We start from the raw sequence: 20,591 nt of genomic DNA on the forward strand, positions 1-20,591 counted from the left end.
ACACACAAAAAATTAGATACTTTAGATAGCAGTCATCTTCCGTCTCCTCCATCTTTGTGGTTAAGCCAATTCTCACTCAAAAGCAACAAGCTTAATGGAGATATAGTCAAATTAAGTCTGTCTATTGCTACCTTATGAAGTGGTCTCAGCTCTGTCTACAGCTGGTCACGTGTTACTTCCACTCCCCTTTCCTACCTTCCTTTCTGTCCTTCCTCAAGGACTCTTCTCAGGTAAATATATTGCAAACATCTTTTTTGCTTTACCCAAGAGCCAAAGAAAAAGATCCCACACAATTCAGAGATGTTTTTACTCATTATTGCTTTGTATTGAATAAGAAAGGGAATTGGTCTACCGTATCCTTGAAGAAACTGAACAAATAAGCTTTCATCCATCTCAAGACAGGTTTATTTGCTCTCTTGATTTAAAAGATAGCTACATTTCATACAGCTAGAGGCATCTCATATTCACAGTAGATATAAATTATTACCAAGAAAAGCTAGAACCTCCAGCTTGTCCATCACACAGAAAGCCTTTGAAGCACCTAGTAGCACATAGGGCAACTATTGTAGAAGGAAAAGGTTTTGGATTGCCCGTGCTTCGACAATTTTTATCAAGTAGCAAGCTCCTAAAGAAAAGGTTGAAACTCCAGACTTAGACTTCTCTTGTTTTGTCAGCTGAGCATTTTTGTGACTTTTACAGAAATCATGTCTTACACGATCGTAGTCAGTAGAATTCAGTACTGAACACTGTGGGAATCCTGTGTCAAGTTACTCCTGCCAAAAGTCAATCCTGTTATTCTGCGTATGATCAAGTCACAGCAGTGTCTGAGAATGGTAGGCAAAGTACACGTGTGGCTGCTTTCATCACCCATGTGTGAAGTCTGCAACTCTGGCATGCCATCACTATGTGAACAAGAAGTTTCTGGTTGAATTTCAGCTGAGAGCGGAGATGGAGGGCAGAAGCCAGGAACACATGGGATGCTTTGTGCCTCCTTCCCAATCAGACTTTAATGACAGATGTCAGGAAATGGTAACCAGTTGTATCTGAATCATCTGCTAGTGATGAGCAACACAATGATACCACGCTTGTGTCATGGCTCTCAATGACATCCATGATAACAAACTCTACCAAATTGTAACTCATTTATGATGATGTTTGTGAGACTTGACTGACACCCTGCGTGTGCTGCCCTGTGCCAGCCCTGCCCTGTGCTGCCTGCTTCGGCTGTGCCTCGCTGTGTCTCTGCATCACTTCCCGAGAGGTGAGCTGCATCTATCTGCAGAACTTTTTTCCAGTGGGTTGCACATATTCTGACTCTTCCTGCTCCTCAGCAGAGGGCATAAGGATGGTAGAGATGCTCTGCGCATGGAACTATGTTGGACTGCATCAGTGGGTTTTAGCAGAGACATGGTTGGGAAGGAGTGGTCAGGCTGAATACAGCGTTTCTTGAGAGTAGTGGAGAAGGGCGGTATCTTAGTGGCAGTGCGAGTGAAGATCCCGGGTCATCCAGCAGTTCAGTCAGATGGATCCCAGATACTCATTCATCTCCCAAACTGCTGCAAACTGATCTGACCCTTCAGGCAGAGTTGGGGGTCCTGTACCTGGCAGACTGGATGTTAGTTTTACCAGTGCCCGTGCACTGGCAGGACTTGACAGGACTAGGCAAAACTAGGACATCTCCTGCAGAACTGGAGAGTCTCTGCCTGGAGAATTTTGTCAGAATGTGATGCTTTCTTAGCTTGAACAATGTAGCAATCTGGACTCTGCAAGTCCTGGTATCTCTAATCTGTTTTCTGAATGAAGCAGAGCCATAAAGATTTCAGATACTCTGTTTACTTCTGGCTGGACAGAGTAATTTAAAAAATCAAGCCTTCTCATCAAGAGGCATAAATGCCAGCAGTATTAAAATTGACTGGTACTCTTATCTCACAAAATTTTACGTCTCAGTTCGTTAGGCCTCATCCTTGTGAAAAACAAAGTCATTCCCTGCCTCCATGCCAAATTCCAAAATACAAAAGGTGACAATTTCGAATGACCCATGACATTTTATCAGGCATTGTGCTGCAGAGGTATCTATCAAAGGAGACAGTTCAGAAGTCACTGAGGAATCACTGTATAAACGCCTCTCATCCCACCCCAGCTGAGTATTGCTTTCCATTCAACCAATTCTAGCAGCCACACTGTCATATGTTTGCATAAGAATGGTTACTTGCCCCATAACAGTTTTCCTTCAAGCTGATGTGAGGTTAGGGTCCCATGATTTATCACTGCTTTTCAGAACCTACAAATAGCATTTTGATTAGGAGGTTGTGATGGTTTCTGCCACAAACATGAGACATAGTGTGCTAGCTGTCATATTGCCGATCTCGCTGTTGCTGATCTTTCAGGTAACATGTCTGTAGACCAGCAGTGATGTCTTCCAATACTACCATGAGATCTACCACTACTAAAACTGCAATGTTTATAAAATGAGTAACTGCTTTATTATTCTTTGTTATTAAATTTTGCAATCAAATAAATAGAAAATGAAGCAAGCAGAAGCAAAAGCAAAGTATTACTTAGGGTCTCTGTAGAAGTAATCAGTAACTTATTGGTGCACACTTTAGTATATAACTATAATTGATTATTTTATCTCAGAATATAGATTGTATCTTGAAGGAAACAGATGTATATGTTCACTTTTTTCACAGTTAAAAATTAAATTGCAAGTTAAATAAATTATATTTTTGAACATTTAACTACTCATTAGAGATGCTGTCTGTAAGTTGTTTCTCAGTCTGCTTGGACATCTGAAGTTGTTTTTCTAACTTGCTACAATTTTTGTTACCAATGTGAGGGAAAAAACTAGTTAAAATGCGTATGGAGTTAAAATCTGAAGTGCATGGATATTAATGTTTAAGTAAATAAATTACACAGACTGTGGCTGAACATGAGCCAAGCAGGCTGAACATGAGCCAGCAGTGTGCCCAGATGGCCAAGGCGGCCAACAGCATCCTGGCCTGTATGAGAAATAGTGTGGCCAGCAGGAGTGGGGAAGTGATTGTGCCCCCGTACTCGGCACCGGTGAGGCCGCATCTCGAATCCTGTGTTCAGTTTTGGGTCCCTCATGACGGAAAGGACACTGAGGTGCTGGAGCGTGTCCAGAGAAGGGCAGCAAAGCTGATGAGGGGTCTGGAGCACAAGTCTTCTGAGGAGTGGCTGAGGGAACTGGGGTTGTTTAGTCTGGAGAAGAGGAGGCTGAGGGGAGACCTTATCGCTCTAGAACTACCTGAAAGGGGGTTGTGGTGAGGTGGGTGTTGGTCTCTTCTCCCAAGTAATTAGCGATAGAACAAGAGGAAATGGCCTCAAGTTGTGCCGAGGGAGGTTTAGACTAGGTATTAGGAGAAATTTCTGTACTGAGAGAGTGGTCAAGCATTGGAACAGGCTGCCCAGGGAGGTGGTGGAGTCACCATCACTGGAAGTGTTCAAAAGAGGTGTGGATGTGGCACTTCAGGACATGGTTTAGTGGGCATGGTGGTGTTGGGTTGATGGTTGGACTTGATGGTCTTAAAGGTCTTTTCCAACCTTAATGATTCACTTTTGAAAGTGATGCAATTCACTCCACTTGTCAGACAGTGAACATGGTTACTATAAGATTCAAAGATGCTTATTTTTCAGGTTTTCGTTCAACAGATTTTTTTTCAAGTTTTGTAGTTTTCCATTATATTGTACCAATTCCCATTCCTGCCTGTGGATCTTTTACACAGTTATCAGGAAGTGAAACAGTGACTATCTTAGAAAATTTTTTTTTAAATATAAGCTACATACATCAGTAGGTATATGGTGATATATGTGCAACTTCTGAAATTTTTCTTTGCTCTGCAAGATGGACTGGATGTTAAGTTGATAGGAATCCTTTGAACTTTAATTCTGAGAAGTGCACCAGTTAAAATCAGTTTCACATGAGTTGCTAGCCCATCTTAGTCATAAATCTCCCATATACGTGCTACTAACGTGTGCCTAAGAGATGCCTAGGTAGCATTTCTTAATTGATTCCTCTGTATTTATTACCAGATTTTTGTTTGCTTTTTTATCTTCTGGAATGAGTGTAATAACATCAGCGTTACATTTCCGTTCACCTGTTCCCACTGAAAAGAACCTCCTTATCACTGACATTGCTGAAGTGTCTTTCCATTGCCAGTTAATTATTAGACTTGTTTTATGCAGTAATTCAGAACAACGTGTGCTTATTAGAATGATGAAAAATTAGCCTCTCATTAAAATTGACTTCCTGCTTTTTTTAGGCTATTGACAGTATTCATCAAGTGGGAGTCTACTGCTTAGCACTCGTACCAGCAAACACGCTTCCCAAGACGCCGCTGGGAGGAATACACCTGTCAGAAACGAAACAGCTCTTCTTGGAAGGATCGCTGCATCCTTGTAACGTGCTGATGTGTCCCCACACCTGCGTAACAAACCTGCCTAAACCAAGGCAAAAACAACCAGGTAAGATGAGTGAAGGCAAAGGGATGAGGACACGCTTAATGCTGTGTGTTCACAGTACTGTATGGAGCAAAACCAAGAAACTGTTAATACAAGTGAGAATCAGCTTGATCAGCTGTTACTGTTAAATATTCCAGGTGTGTTAAGGACATCATTGTATTCAGCAGAAACTAGAAGTACCTTCACAAAGAGTACAAGGAAAAATGCTCCAAAAACCTAACTTCAGTAAAGATGAAGACATTTTTATCACCATACAAGGCACTGCTGAGACCACACCTGGAGTTCTTTGTAAATTCATGATCAATTATGTTTCAAGAGAATGAACTGAGACCAAAACAGTGAAAGATAAAATCTTGGCTTATTTGAAGGCTGAGTTTGTAAAGTAGAAATAGAGAGGAGGAGGACTGTTGACACTAAATAACAGTGTTGGAAGAAGAGCAAATACTTAAAAACTGATCAAGAATAAATTAAACCTAAGAATGAGGATAAAGGCTTTACCTGAGTAGGGAGATTCTGGATTATTCTTACAGCAGGTATATTTGAGGGAAAACCCTAACTAGTTTTAGGGTGGTTCTTCAGAAGTTCTGCCACACTTTATGGAGAATATTGGATGAAATGGTACAGCAAGACACTGCCTCAAGAGACCGAGAAAGCCCTTGTAGCCTGCTGTAGTCCAGTTGCTGATTACTCATGACCAACAAACAAGCAAATTTTAGCAAATCTTAGACTCTGAATCCAATTGCAGATTTTATGACTCAGATTAATTTCAAGGATTTCTGTATCTGCAGCCTCAGGCTTAAGACCTGAATTCAGCTACATTAGACTAAGTGTTGATTACTCTCCACTTTGGAAACCTTGGAATAGGAAAATGTTGGAATAGGAAATGTTTTTAGCCCCTGGATCTCAGATGTGGGAACTATCCATCATGCATTCAGTGCAAGTTTGACAAAACCGTCAGCTTCTTTCTTTATTTAAAACCTTTGGACTAATGTTTCAGAAATCAAAACCATAATCTAAGTTCGCAGATACTGGGAATGTCAGAGGTTAACAGTGACTTCCACTAACTTACAAAATTAAGCCTTTAACTGCAGTGCTCATTTCGGTATTTCCTTGTTGCTGCTTCACAAAGTAATCATTGAATTAGGATCAGTGCAGTGGAGATACTTATAGATATATTATGTGTACATTATATATCACTATGGTAAAAACAATGCCAAGAACTCAGAAACCAAACAGATAGCATCACATTCTCCCATTTTGCATACCTGTGATATACCCAGAGGATATTGCTTTCATCTTTTTAAAGCAGAGTAGTCTGTAGATGTTATTGTACATTATCTGGTTACTTACACATCTCGTATTTTGACACTTACACCACATACCATCACTGAGACGAAGCTTGGGCATCATAGACTAGAAGGAAAGCCTGGCATCAATTGCAGTTAATCAGTAATCCATGCTGAAGAATCCATGCTCGTGTTAACATTAACCAACGTTAATATGAGCATAAATGGTATCAGAGAGACGGGTATTTTTCCCTAGCAGCAGCAACAAAACATCAGTGAAATCCACCTCATGGGGAAATGTCAGCTGTGACATCTTCCTTTCTTCTAAAGTTAAATTCTTTTTCTTCAGTTCCTACCTTGTGCTAAAGGGCTTGCATATATTTTATCATATGCACCATCTGCCTTTCTAATCCTTGCCACTTCATGTCTATAGCATTACAGAATTGCTGATACAGATGCACCTTAGCCCAGGGAACAGCAGAGAGAAATAGGAACATTGTCCCTGAAGCCTGGATACATCTCATCTGGTTTTAAGCACTTGAATGGACATCTCTAAAATAGGAGCTGAATTTTCCAAAGATTCCTCATATCAAAGCAAACAGGATGTGTCTCTGGCTATAGAGAGCCCATGCTAAATGGCTGCCTCAGATATATTTAGAGAGGGTGAATCCACCCCTACATATCTTCCGGCTACTTCTGGTCCATCAACCAAAGTGTGTATCAACAGAGATGTGCTCAAGGTTTGGTGTTGTGGATAGCAATGAGGAAAATATCCTGTAATGCAAAAGAAATAAAAAGAATTTTCATCCACAAGCACTTAGCACATTTCTGATTTGTTCTAGAAATTGGCCCTGCCTCTGTGATGGTGGGGAACTTGGTCTCTGGAAAAAGAATTGCACAGGCCAGTGGTAGAGATTTGGGGCAAATAGAAGATAATGATCAAGCCAGAAAGGTAAGCTAAACTTTTCTGATACGGCTTATATTTAGCTAGTTAGCATCAGCACACTTAGCAGTACGTAGATTGTATTATTATTATTATTGCAGAATTTGTTGATTGCTTTTTTTTTAATTCACACTAAAATATTTCAGAATCCTCTTTACAGAGGAGTATAAAATAGACGTGAGGGGAACAGAACAAATGTGGTGGAAGTGTTAATGAGGCTTCTACCAGAAATCACTCTCTATTAGATCTTTTTTGCTAGTACAAGTGGAGTCCAGGGAATTTTGTTTTCATATATGGTCCTGACCTTATTTGTTGTTATTTTGATCCTGTAAAATTAAGTTAAAATTCAGCTCTTTTGGGGGCTTATGTTAAGTTCTAAGCTGTATAAATATTTATACATTTATAGTAAGAAAAAGAGAGGAAGCTAAAGAATTAAAATAGTGCTTAAATTCAGTGATCAGTAAGAACTGATTTATCGCTTTGAAAGTATGTATAGTAATAGATCATAATCCCAGCAGTGGTTTCAGTTCCAGAGAGGCCGCTGCTACTGTGCAAAAGCACCTTGCTATAAATATGTGGGATGACAAGAGAATTAATTCATGTTTACAGCTTCTAGGTATTGATGTAAAATGTAGCATATAAATAAGACAGACATAGTCTAAATAGCAAAAATAGTTATCTTGTTTTTAAAGCCAAAATGTCGTTCAGTGTCATGACTATCACTCTGCTTTATTTTAGTTTCTCTTCCTCTCAGAAGTATTACAGTGGAGAGCTCAGACCACTCCTGACCATGTGCTTTACACTCTACTCAACTGCAGGGTAAGAAGCTCAGACCATTACTCTGCCTGTGGTATGGAAAACGGCACGCTGGTATTTCAGCTGCACCTCCTTGTGCTATGGCTGAACGTGACCTTTCTGGGTTTTTTCCCATTAATACTCAGGTGTTATATTTAATGTTCACTGAGGCAGAGAGGAAAAGAGAATAATCATTGCCAGTTGTCAAAATATAGATTGCTTTTGTATCAGACAGCACATTTCTCATTTCTTTTTCTACCACAGAGATGTTGTGGGTGAGCTGACACTGCAAATCTATTTCAATACTGATTGTTGGTATACCAAAGCGTAGTATTTAATACTGCTCACCACCTGATTTCCAATTTGAAAAGCACAGGCTTGGCAAAATCAAAGCATTTTCCCTAAATAAAACAATGATTGTTGTTTTTGACCATCTGGGGGAGGTGTAAGAATGGGGAAAGGAAGTGAAGAGAAAAAGAGTTTTGTCCAGAATCCAACTAGGTCTACAGAGGATCACTAATAAATCTCTCTGCATAGCCTACATGAGGTTCCAGCCCGGCACAGCATTTCATTGCTTATAAAAAATGAATTAATGCATGTCACATGGTACAGAACTTGGCTTTACTGAGAGTGGGTGATTACAGACTTCCCAGATGGTTGTAGATGACAAACCAATAATTCCCAAGACCACTGTAGAAAATGAAAGGCTGATTTCAAACCATTCCACCACAGTACATCTAGACACATCTGTCAAAACTGGGAAAGATGTGTAGTGTGTGAGGGTCTCCAGGAGAGGAGAGGCCTGGAATAGTGCTAGTTCCCTGGGCCACCTGGAGTAGCTGGTATTGTCTCAGCCCATGTGGTCCCTATGCAACTTGGATGGGTTCTTAAACCTCCAGTAATTTGTGAACCTCTGTGAAATGGCCACTTAGTTTATTTACAGGATATGCTTCCCCAGCCCATATTACAGTGCTGGTACCAAAGTTCCATTTGAGGCTACCAATAAGTCATTAAATGACCTTTTTAAAATTCATATTAATAGCTAATATTATGTGAATATGTGCAACTTGACAGATAATAGTGAAGTAGTAACGTAGTTGTCTATGGCAAAGTAGAAAACTTGAGAGGCAGTGGTGCTTAAAGATTCAATATTACACCATTAAAATAGTGCATTGTTCTGCCCTGTAAGGTAGGAGCAAAGATGCCATGAGAGAGAGACAGTGATACGTACTGTCCCATCTCCTCCACACAGGCTGTTACTTTTGAGCTTTAAATAAAGCCAGACTTCCCATGCTGGCAGAAGGGTTCAAACAGTGGGAGGGAAGGACGCAATGTGCAAAAATTTTATTAAGTAAAATAATTTAACAAGTATAAACAAAAATAATTATTTTAACAAAATTATTTATTAAGTATTAATATTAACACAATAATTTATCATTCAATAGAAGTGAAAAATAGTTGAATTTTGAAATTCAGTTTCTCCACTACTCTCAGTGTGGAGTATCTTATCATAGGAAATTTGTTTTGAGAGATGTAATGCTTTATGGAGAGATTTAATGTTTTGTGGAAAGAAGTGTCAGGTTTGGTGAGTTTTAGCCTAGGCAAGTTTCATTACCCATCTTGAATTTTAGTTCTGGTCTGTAACTTTTCCCTTTTTTTCTTCCTCGAACATGTCTGTACACTTTGTTCTAAAACATCCAGGCATCTTGCAGTGGATGACTAATAGAAATCCACTGAGATTATTCTTTTCCTGTTACCCAAGCTTTTAGAGAATTTGGAATATTTCAAAATTAGTGTAGTGCATTGTTTTTAGTGTGTGTCACGAAGGATTGCAACACCTTTACATTGCAGGACACCTCGTATAAAAGACCCGAAGGGAATAGTTGCCTGGTGCTTGCCAGTGATTCTTGTCCAACAAAAGGATTCTTCCCTACACTTCATATAAACACTGTCTTTTGGCTGGTTCACGTGCAGAAAGTGCCAGAAGTCTTAAATGTAAACAAGTTTTGCACAAATTTATATGATTTGGAGCAATACCCTTGATATGATTTGCAGCAATACCCTTTCTGTGTCAGTGGGGCCTATACTTCTGATGTATGTGGGGATACAAAAGGTCCTTCTTCCCATGACTGTGCAAACAGACAATTTCTTGAAAGAAGGAACAAGAGTTTAAGTGTATTCCTACTGGCAGGTCTACAGTGACAGGGACACACAGATGTCAGGTCACTTTGGTAATATTTAGGGCTGGACAGATGGAAGCCATCTCTAGTCCAGCATGCATATAATTGCTGTGGTGGGCTGACCCTGGCTGGACACCAGGTGCCCACCAAAGCAGCTCTGTCACTGCCCTGTCAGCCGGGCAGGGGAGAGAGAATGTAACAAAAGGCTCGTGGGTCGAGACAAGGACGGGGAGAGATCACTCACCCATTACTGTCACAGGCAAAACAGACTCGGCTTGGGGAAAAAAATTAATTTATTCCCAATCAAATCAGACTAGGGTAATGAGAACGAAAACCAAATTTTAAAACACCTTCCCCCCACCCCTCCCTTCTTCCCAGGCTCAACTTCACTCCCCATTTCTCTCCCTCCTCCTCCTGAGCGGCGGAGGGGGACGGGGAATGGGGGTTGTGGTCAGTTCATCACACCTTGTCTCTGCCACTCCTGCCTCCGCAGGGGGAGGACTCCTCACCCTCTGCCCTGCTCCAGTGTGGGGTCCCTCCCACGGGAGACCATCTTCCATGAACTTCTCCAACATGAGTCCTTCCCACGGGCTGCAGTTCTTCACCAGCTGCTCCAGCCTGGGTCCCCCCACGGGTGCCGTCCTTCAGGAACAGGCTGCTCCAGCCCGGGTCCACCACGGGTGCCGTCCTTCAGGAACAGGCTGCTCCAGCCTGGCCCCCGCGGGGTCCCAGATCCTGCCAGCAAACCTGCTCCAGCTGGGGCTCCTCTCTCTCTCCACAGGGCCACAGGCCCTGCCAGGAGCCGGCTCCAGCACGGGCTGCCCATGGGGTCACGGCCTCCTTCAGGCATCCCCCTGCGCCGGCGTGGGGCCCTCCCCGGGGTCGGGTGGAGATCTGCTCCCCCGTGGAGCTCCATGGCTGGGGGCACAGCCGACCTCACCATGGGCTTCCCCGGGGGCTGCCAGGGAATCTCTGCTCCGGCACCTGGAGCCCTCCTGCCCCTCCTGCTGCTCTGACCTGGGGGCTGCAGGGCTGTTCCTCTCACATCTTCTCACTCCTCTCTCTGGCTTCATGTGCACAGATTTTTTTTTTCCCCTTCTTAACTCTGTTTCCCCACCGGCGCTACCACCATGGCTGATGGGCTCAGCGTTGGCCAGCGGCGGGTCCGTCTTGTAGCCGCTGGCACTGGCTCTGTCGGGCACAGGGGAAGCTTCCAGCAGCTTCTCACAGAAGCCACCCCTGCAGCCCCCTCACTACCAAAACCTGGCCACACACACCCAGTACATTTGCATATGTCTTTAGAGGAAGCTTTCTTACTGTGATGATCTCTGCATTGTTCATAACACTGATTAAATTGCCTGAAGTGGATTTCAGTAAATGTGGTTGCTGAAGATGGTGAAGAGGAATGCTAAGCCCTGACTTTGTCCTTTTTATTTTCAGTTATGTTGTTCTCTTTGATGACATTTTATAATAAACTTTGTAAATGCCAAATGATGCCTGGTAACACACCACTACTTCCAGCGCTAGACCTTTATCAAATTGCTCTCTCCTCTCTGAAGCTCATGGTCAATAGATACTGGTGTGTGGGATGGTCATGGTGGATAGAAAGCAGCAATCAGGCCAACGCTTACTATTCCTTGCCTTGTTAAAACCGAGTGTAAAAAATATTTCTTTAAAACAGTAGACCTTCTTGCTTTCTCTCTTAATAAGGGTAGTGATACGATATTTTTGATTGCATTGCATTTTTGATACATTGTTCTTTTTAAGTGTATATATTTTCTTACTTTTTCCCCCCCAGTTTTTTCAGACTCCGTATTTTTAAGTGGACTTAGTGCTTGTGTTAGGTGCCAGGTATATCGTAGCAATACTGGAGACTGAAATCCTCTTTTCCCACAGAACAGATGCACAAGCAGAGTCACAGCCCTCCCCGTGCTGCCCTGTCCCTTTATCTCAGCCTCAGCCCAGGTCTAGGCACAGTCACTCTGTCCCGCGCCTTCACTTTTAGATTTCTCTTCTGAGGTGTCAGCTGTGGTAGTGAATTTTGTGATACAGTTGTATATATTTCTGCAAGTGTGCATTTGTGTGCATGCTTAAATACACATATGTATATATTTAGGAAATGCAAGAACTGTAACAGTCATCCAATTTAAAACACTGGACGTGTTTGATAATTTTGGGTTAGCACTATTTGAAGTGCTTCAAAAAGCCCAACTCTGTAGCATATTGTCACTTCCCCTTTTTTCCATGCTGACCAGAGTTACTCAAATTCAACAAATGCCTTTCTTCTGTTTCATTTAGATGCGTGTTCTTAGTTTTTGTTCCAGACTAATTCTTTTCTCTGTCACGAAGTATTGTTTTCTCCTCTGTCTTTTGTCTCTTGTCTTTTAAGTATTTCTGCTGTGCCATTTGGCTTCACTCCAACGTGCAGACAACGAAGTGCAATTTTCAGGATTGCTCTTCACAGATTCTCCAGATTGCTGCAGAGACCATAAAGGCACTTTCCTGGCTGTAGCAGGAATGCTGCCTGTGTAGCAAGGGAGGTACAGGTACTAGTATCCTGGGCAGGATACTAGCGTACTACTGTACTCCCTTCATTAGAGTGAAAACACTGTTTAGGGCAGAAGATACAGAGAAAGGAATAGAGAACATTCCTCTGCTTTACAAAGATCTTTCTTCCTTCCAACTACAGTTTGGAATAAGGCTGAAGGTTTCTGTATTTATATTGATTGCATGACATATTGTGGCTGCACCTCATCCAGTAACTTCTAAGGTGCAGATGAAAATAGAGTTTCAGCACACTGCATTATCTTCTGTGACATCTATGTTTCTTCCTATGCAGGGAACAATAGCCAACTCCCTAACATGTGTCCAGCTACATAAACGAGCTGAGAAGATAGCTGTCATGTTGATGGAAAGGGGACATTTACAAGATGGAGACCATGTGGCTTTGGTTTACCCACCAGGTAAAGAACTGCCATGTTCAGTACCTTTGTAGTCCTGAAAGTTTATCTAGATCCTTTAGAAGGGTGCATTGATGGTGTTACCAACCTGTAAATGATGTTAATTGCCAAAACACAAAATATTTGGCTTATATACATTTAGTTGAACTTAGTCAAACATATTTAAAAGAATTTCTTTTTGCATATGTGCATAGATACTATTTCTTTGGGTTCAGATTAAGATTAACCTGTGCTTTTAAAATGTGTCTCTTATAAGCAGTCAAATTTAATTCCTGCTTTTCTTTTGATTTGCTATTTCATGAGCACACAGTTTTGCTAAAATATTCCATCTGCTGAGGGTTCTTAGATCCACCTGTTCAATTCCCTCTTGGAAGTGCTGCGTTTCATGAGGGTAAAGCAGCAATACTTAGGAAGTAATACATGTTTTTTTAGAGGAGAAATATGATGAATGAATAGCACATGATTAAGAAACACCAAATTGTTATCACTATTTTCTCTATAGATCTTTAACCTAGACAGCTCTCTGTGGCTTGGGTTTCATCCTTTGACATAAGGGCTTTTAAGCTTGTGTTAACCGGTACTGTGTTTGACATTTGCTTGAAATTATTTCTGATCTAGTGCTGTTCTTTTATCTTTAGCATTTCATGTGTGTTGGTGAAATAAACAGTCTGATTTAAGGTCTGTATTGTGATACTTGGTTTGCAAAGGCTGCAAGATACTGGTTAAATCTTTATAGTTTATAGGAATATTTTCTCAACAGTTAATATGAGAAAACCTTTTCCACAAAAGAAGACTGGTATTTAAACTTAAGTTTTTATTTTCTATATTTCACTTCCCATGAATAAAGCATTTTATTGAAAGAACAATAACCTACCAGTCCTGCAGATCTTTTTCCACTGAAAGAATAAAACAGCCCCCATTGTCATCTTATCACAGCCTGTGTACAGCACCAGGGAGCTATCAAACAACAGTATTCAAGGGATCTTTGTGCTGTTGTCTGTTCAGCCTCCTTAGATAGCCTGAAGTGTGCTGTCCACAATTCGTCACCTGCAGTCAATACTTACATAGAAAAACACCTAATTTTATGTTTGAAGCAGGGTTTCAAAATCATTACTCCCTTTTCTACTGTAAAATTTCAGGTAGATCCGTCAAAGCTGCATAACAGAGGTTAAAAATGACACGAGGAAGACAGAATTTAATGAAACCTCTAGATGTTCTTTCTGCAGCTGATAGGAACAGGCATCATCCTATCTCATCCTTTTACTGGGGCATTCCTCTTCTTGTAGACTTTCATTTATCTATAAATGTAAATTTAGGAAGATAATTAATCTGTAGAAATCAGTCTTTTTAACAGGTTACTTCCTGATCATAAAAGCGGGGCTCACCTAAATGATGATATCTGGCTGCATCTTTGTGTGTTGCCTTTAGTTTTTCATGCTCAGAAAAACAGCACAATTGAAAGGAATCAGTGAAGCTGAACAAATACTGACAAGGGGCTGAAAAAGAAGTCTGTTAAAGGGCTTAGTCGCTCATTTAACCTTCTGAGTTGAGTTCCAAGTAATGTTTATGCTGACATAGGTGTCTGTGATTAAATGATTTGATTTTCAGGGGAGGATTTTTGTTTTGTTCTTTATGCAGGAATAGACCTGATTGCCGCATTTTATGGATGCCTGTATGCAGGCTGTGTGCCAATAACAGTTCGACCTCCACATCCTCAGAACATAGCTACCACATTACCTACAGTGAAGATGATTGTGGAGGTGAGCAGACACCTGAAAGTGCACAAGTAGATTAAATGGGCAATGGATTTGTGTAGTCTTTACGAACGGTAGTCTTTACGAACTGGAGTCATGGTATAGGTTGAAGAGTTGCATTCCCTCCAAAGATTCAGGACTTCAGTGTGTTGCAGAGTCAACGCTGCTTGACAGCACACAACCTTATGACTGCCACTGTCACACTTTGCCACAATTATGCTTCTCCTTTCAAGAAATAACATTTGAAGTGTTTTCCTGTATTTAGCTATGTGCCAAGAATGGTAGGATTCCTCACCTGACAACGCTATACTGATGAGAAAAATCCCAATGGAAAGCTTAGCTTGACCTGAAGGTGCTCAGGTCTGTACATCTAATTGTTTTGCAGTTTGAAGCAATTTCAGAGTTCTGTTATGAAGATGTTGGTCAGTGTTTTGTTTCATCCAGAGAAGTGTTACTCAGACTTTTTCATTCAGTGCTTTCTTTTGGTGTTTTGGCTTTATCTAATAACGTTTAGTCTTTGTTGGGTGTAAATAACTGGATTGTGCTTGTTACTGAGGGAAATAAAATGTTTGCAGAGAGATAGCCTTTTACATCTGGCAGTTTCTAATCTAGTGAATGGAATTCTGGGTCTCTGAAAAAACAAGTTGAAATGAATGTGATTTTAACATTTCTACTTCATGTTGATATTTTAAAGTAATAAGTACTAGAGATAGTTATAAATTGTGTCTTTCCTTATGGCATCAGATGCCACAAAGTATCAGCACAGGTATGAGAAATTGTCCTATTGTCTTCAGCATTCTCATTATTTAATATTTTGGCACTAACAGTTTTTAAACATCAGTTGTTAAAATTATAGAAGTGGTATAAAATGTGTTACTTTGTTTTTCCTTTGATCTAGTTTGAAACCAAACTAGATCTGTTTGGTTTCATGATGAAAAATTAGGACAGGTCTAAGCTGAGTTGTAATCATTGTCCCTTCAATAGACTAAATAAAATGTTGACATTTATTAGCCATATTAATGCCAGTTTGACTTAAAAGCCTCTCAGCTCTGTTTTACACAAGATTTTCTTTCATTTTGGAGAGGGATGACCTTGTGGAAATTAAAATATTGAGACTGTTCCTTCATCACCAATGCAATCTCACAAATTTCATGGTACGATCAGTTCAAAACCTGCTCTGGCATGCTGTATGTCTACACAGCACCTTTTGAAGTCAGTAAAAATGACTTCTGAGCAAAATTTGGCCTACATAATTGTGTTTTGGTGATGAACTAGTAGTAGCAAAATACAACCGAACATTATTGAGCCTCATCTCGAGCAGTTGCTAACCTGTAGCTAAGATGTCTTCTTTCTCCTTCCCACTGTCCCTATGTGTTTACCTCCAACTTTCCAGGCATGGGCTTTCTGTATTTTAGTAACCTACTGGTCTTCCAGATGATATAATTCCTGAGAGGACTAGTAACCATCAACTATTGAAATTCCTTTTGTTTTGTGACTTCACTATGGCCCAGATCAAGATTTTCATAATTAAGATTAGCTGTATAAGCACTACCTTGCCTTGTCATGACAGTGACATGATTGGATTGAGGGATGCTACAGTAGCTTCACTTGTCTTCACTTTTAGCTTTAAATATTTAGATTGTCCATACAGGCAAATCATGGGGTTAGAGGAACTAAGTAGAGCCTAGGTCAGTGCTTGTATGCTCCTAATTTCCTAATGTGCTCTATAAAGTTGACCTCCATGAGATTACTGTCAATAGAAGCTGATTTCTTCTGCTCAGTGGTAAAATCTACTGTATGTATGGTTACTGATTTCCTTAGGCTGAACACTGGAAACCCAGTGTGCAATGAAATGTTTCAGATACCTTAAAGAAAAAAATACTCTTAGCATTATTTGAACAGATTCCCAAAGTTCAGGGAAAAGAAGAAAGAAGCTGCCTTGTCATTTTTCCCTCTGTACTATCTTCAGTGATTAACAGTGTTCATATTAAAGTTTGTCTGAATATTTCCTTAAATATATTAATTTTTATAATCAACAAGAAATATTCTTGTAGTTGCTACTTACGGTATTTTAAAAATAGCAAATCTAAAAGGAGAATACCTTCAGCATGTGTCATGTAAAATTCGGTGCAGATGGTATTTGCAGTAAAATCACCATTTCATTTCTTAGTGCCACTTGCACAATTTCTGGTCAAGAGCTACTTTCGCCAATATCAGAAGAGTTCCCAGTGGTTTATCACTAGCACAGGATTTTGAAATACATGGCTAACATAAAATTGACTTAAGATAGTAGAATTATTCATATAAATGTCAGGCTAGGTTTTGGTTTATGTGAAAATATTGTTTATAAACCAAGATATATTACCATCACATACGAAATGTTTTGGTCACAGTCTTCTGTACTGGCATTCTGGGTTGATAAGTGATATAATGTGTTGGAAAAGTCACATTCTCACTGTTAAGTTGCTTTTAGTTTCATTACGACACTCTTTTGAAAGTGCAATTTTCATATAATTTGTAAAACTCACATGACTCTCTCTGCTTTGTGAGCTGCATTTTTTGTGCATCTTTCCACCTCCTGATTGGAAAACATAAGACTAATATACCTGTGTCCTGTTCTGGCAGAAAATAAATCATGGTCTTGCTCATTTTCATGGGAGAATTAATCAGTATCCCACTGCGTTATTATTTATTTCTTAAATTCCTAGGTGAGCCGCTCTGCCTGCTTAATGACAACACAATTAATATGTAAATTGTTACGGTCGCGAGAGGCGGCAGCAGCAGTGGATGTCAGAACATGGCCTCCGGTACTAGATACAGGTGAGTACTAAGGCAGGGGACCTCTGTGTCTTCTTTTATCATTGTATTTGTCAAGCACTCAGAGGTCTATCTGTCATGGGAGTAAGATACACATATTTTCTTTCTCTATTTTCACTAGATGATTTGCCAAAGAAGCGACCTGCACAGATCTACAAACCTTCTAACCCTGAAACGCTTGCTTACCTTGACTTCAGTGTCTCCACAACTGGCATGCTAGCAGGGGTAAAGGTAGGGATTTCTTGTTAAAACTGGCATTCCTGCTATCATGCCTGGCTGGCAGGTGGTACCTTGCTCCTGATTTGTAACTCTTCTTGATTTTTGGTAATAGAAATTGAATTGCTTCCTCCTTTGCAACCTTGCAATCATTATTTGATTCCATTAACATGAAATTAGTTCTTCTGTACTCACTATGGTACTGTGTGTGGTGAGTTTAGCCCCCCTCCTCCTACTCAGACTAAAAATTTCATTCCGATACCCCTGTGGATAGCCTACTAGCTTGTCTGCCTGAAGCATCCTTCAACTGACACATCTATTCTTTCCATTTTATGAAGGAAATGAGACTCAGTCATCCTTTTACTACTTGTTCAAGTGCCCATTCATTGTTTCCTCCTTATTGCAACTCAACTACTGGCCATTGGTTTTCAATATTCTCTTCTTCATGCAATTAAGGGAACTGCTGATGTCTCCGGTATATTAATATATAATGAAAATGCTAGAGTAAGCAGCAAAAAAATCATGGATGAATTCGTTTGATAAGCTCAGGCATTTTGAGCTCTTTAAATCTCTATTCTGCCATTTTCTCCAACCCTCTGGCCACAACTCATCAAAGCTGTTTTACCTAGCTGCTAACTTACTTACTATGCCAGTGATGGTTTCACCAACATGCAGGCAGAGGTAAAATCTCTCTCCTAGTCTTACCTGTTACTTCCTTACTCCTATCTGTTGTATATCCAAGGATTATGATTACTTCACCAATCTCTGCTGACGTATCACACTTTACAGCCTGTATTGAATTCCTCATACTTTTTTGGCATCATCCATCTATTTTCAGAAGCTGTCAGCCTATATAAACAAAGAAGGCATCATTTTCTCAGTTTTCAAATGGAGAATTTTAGGCACAGAGCAATGAAGTGACCAGCCCGACGTTGACTGACGGTTAAATGGCTGAGCTGGCTGATGGTCAAATATTGGACACTCCTGGAAGATTCACTTCATCTAACTTTAAATAGCTACAATGCCTACAGATGTAGACTAGTCATTGGGCTCCTCAATAAACCAACAGAAGCAGGGACTTTTAGGGTGTAATTTATCTGGCTTACCTGAACCATCTATTTTTGAATGGGGTGAATGTCACATGTGTCTTCATTTCTTCTAAAGGGAGCCTTAGATGACTGTTTTGGATGCAGTCATCTGTATTAAATCAGGTCTGAATTCCACCTTATCAGACTTGCAGAAATGACTGCTAACTATGCAAAGTCAGTATTTGGAGAGCTTCAAAGACAGTCAAAGGCGGGGCAAGTCGACGAACCTTTTCATAATGTGGCTAAAGGGAAATCCAGATAAATCTATCAGGGAATTCTTGATTAGCTTCTGATATCTGGGTAACAAAGCCTCCAGAACACTGACTCATCAGGTTTATGTAAACAGTTACCATCTAAAAGATCATCACTAGTGATTAATTAATTATAAAACTATCATAAGAGGCCACAAGGCTTATACTCATAATGTAGTGGTGTTAAATTTAAAAAATAGCTAAACAACTTATGTGGTTTCTGAAAATTTGGTAAATGTTTTGTCATCACTTTGGAAGAAGTAAATTCCACTTATGTTTACTCTCAGCTTTTTCAATAGGTTGCACCCAGTATAGTGTAAAAATTCACAGAATAACACCAGTTCTGGACCTATAGAGTTCAGTTTAATCCTGTGTGAAAAAGTGGTCTTGATTCAACTAGACTAGAATTAATCTCTGCAAACTGCAGATGATCACCATGTGGACACCTGTTTTGAGCTGGTCCTTTTGCATCCCTTGGAACATGTCCAGCCTCAGTGGCATAGAGTAAACATAAGTGGAATTGTATTAAGAAATATGTGCTTAGAAATATGTTACTGATGATCAACAAAATACTTTGTCCAGATCCTGCAGTCATTCCTTCTTTGTTCTTCCAGAAAGTTTAGCTCATTATCATTAGCTTTGCATACAGCTGGGAGCACAGCTTTAAACCACTCACAGCTTTTTCCCTAAATCACTTCAAACTTATCATTCATTCTGTTTCCCCTCCCCTTTCACGGTTATTTGGATGTCCTCTTGAAGGAAAATCATGTTTTCTTAGATATAAATTACATGTGTGTTTACACTGAGCACAAAGTCAATATTTATTTGTTTTCTTTATTCTGTAACTGATTTAAGCACTTGGAGCAATTTGGGAATGAGCCTTCCGAATTACATAGTTGATCATTTTAATTACTTTGCTGTTGTCTTTCAGATGTCTCATGCAGCCACTAGTGCCTTTTGTCGTTCTATTAAGCTGCAGTGTGAGCTTTATCCCTCCAGAGAAGTCGCTATCTGCTTGGACCCCTACTGTGGACTCGGGTTTGTCCTCTGGTGCCTCTGCAGGTGAGGTTTCTCCTCAGCCTTTTGAAATACTGTTTCCATTGTTCTATAACACAACAAACTGGGTGATGTGAGTGATAAAAGGGTGGGAAGAACAGACAATACCTCTGGGACTGACATAGGCAATTGGAATTGCTGGAAGATCTATGGAGAGTGCTGTATGGAGAACATGCTTTGAGTGGGGCATGGCCATAGGTATTTAGACTTATGAGTCTAAGCAGAGCAACACAGCTGTTCATTGACCTCCTGCTGTTTTACTGCTATCCCTGCAGAGTCTGGCTAGTTTTATTTGATGAAGGCAGCGCTCTACCAGTATTACCTTAAGGAAGTGGTTTTCTGGTGTCCTCTTTTTCATTCTCTAATTTGAAAGCATGAGTAGATATCGGGAACTTCATTGTTTGTGGGGCGTATGGATGCAGTTTTTGCAGAGATGTGGAAGTGTATATCCTTCTTGCAGGATACTTCTATGGCAGTAGCAAAACTATCAGAAAAGAACATGTCTAATGAAATGAGAATCAGCTTTTTTTGTTAATAAGAAGTTTAGAAAGTTAACAATTCTGTCAGTCTCTCTACTCCAGGGAAGTTATAGTTCAACACTGACAGCAGTTCCATTGATTTTCTTCTTTCTTTCGTGTTTTAAGTTAGCTGGGTTGATGCAGAGGCAAAGGGGAAGAGCTGTGGGAGTGTTAATGGAGCACATTTTTATGAAGACATCTTAGAGTCACAGTAGCCCGACATCTTTGCTCCCTCCATAGAAAGT

General features: G+C 40.3%; 1 protein-coding gene across 1 annotated transcript in view; it reads left to right on the forward strand.

Moving 5' to 3' along the window:
* Positions 1 to 20,591, forward strand: part of DIP2C (disco interacting protein 2 homolog C) — a gene marked incomplete at both ends in the record, with an annotated part of 330,160 nt that overhangs the window by 262,872 nt on the left and 46,697 nt on the right. Inside the window, 8 exons of the mRNA XM_082015390.1 lie at positions 4,284 to 4,485; positions 6,611 to 6,720; positions 7,450 to 7,530; positions 12,526 to 12,649; positions 14,285 to 14,406; positions 17,109 to 17,220; positions 17,339 to 17,448; positions 19,704 to 19,834. Coding sequence (XP_081871516.1) covers positions 4,284 to 4,485; positions 6,611 to 6,720; positions 7,450 to 7,530; positions 12,526 to 12,649; positions 14,285 to 14,406; positions 17,109 to 17,220; positions 17,339 to 17,448; positions 19,704 to 19,834 — 992 coding nt within the window. The remainder of the gene's footprint in view (positions 1 to 4,283; positions 4,486 to 6,610; positions 6,721 to 7,449; positions 7,531 to 12,525; positions 12,650 to 14,284; positions 14,407 to 17,108; positions 17,221 to 17,338; positions 17,449 to 19,703; positions 19,835 to 20,591) is intronic.

Source organism: Phaethon aethereus (genome assembly GCF_964289735.1).
Source record: "Phaethon aethereus genome assembly, chromosome: 2".
NCBI classification, from domain to species: domain Eukaryota; kingdom Metazoa; phylum Chordata; class Aves; order Phaethontiformes; family Phaethontidae; genus Phaethon; species Phaethon aethereus.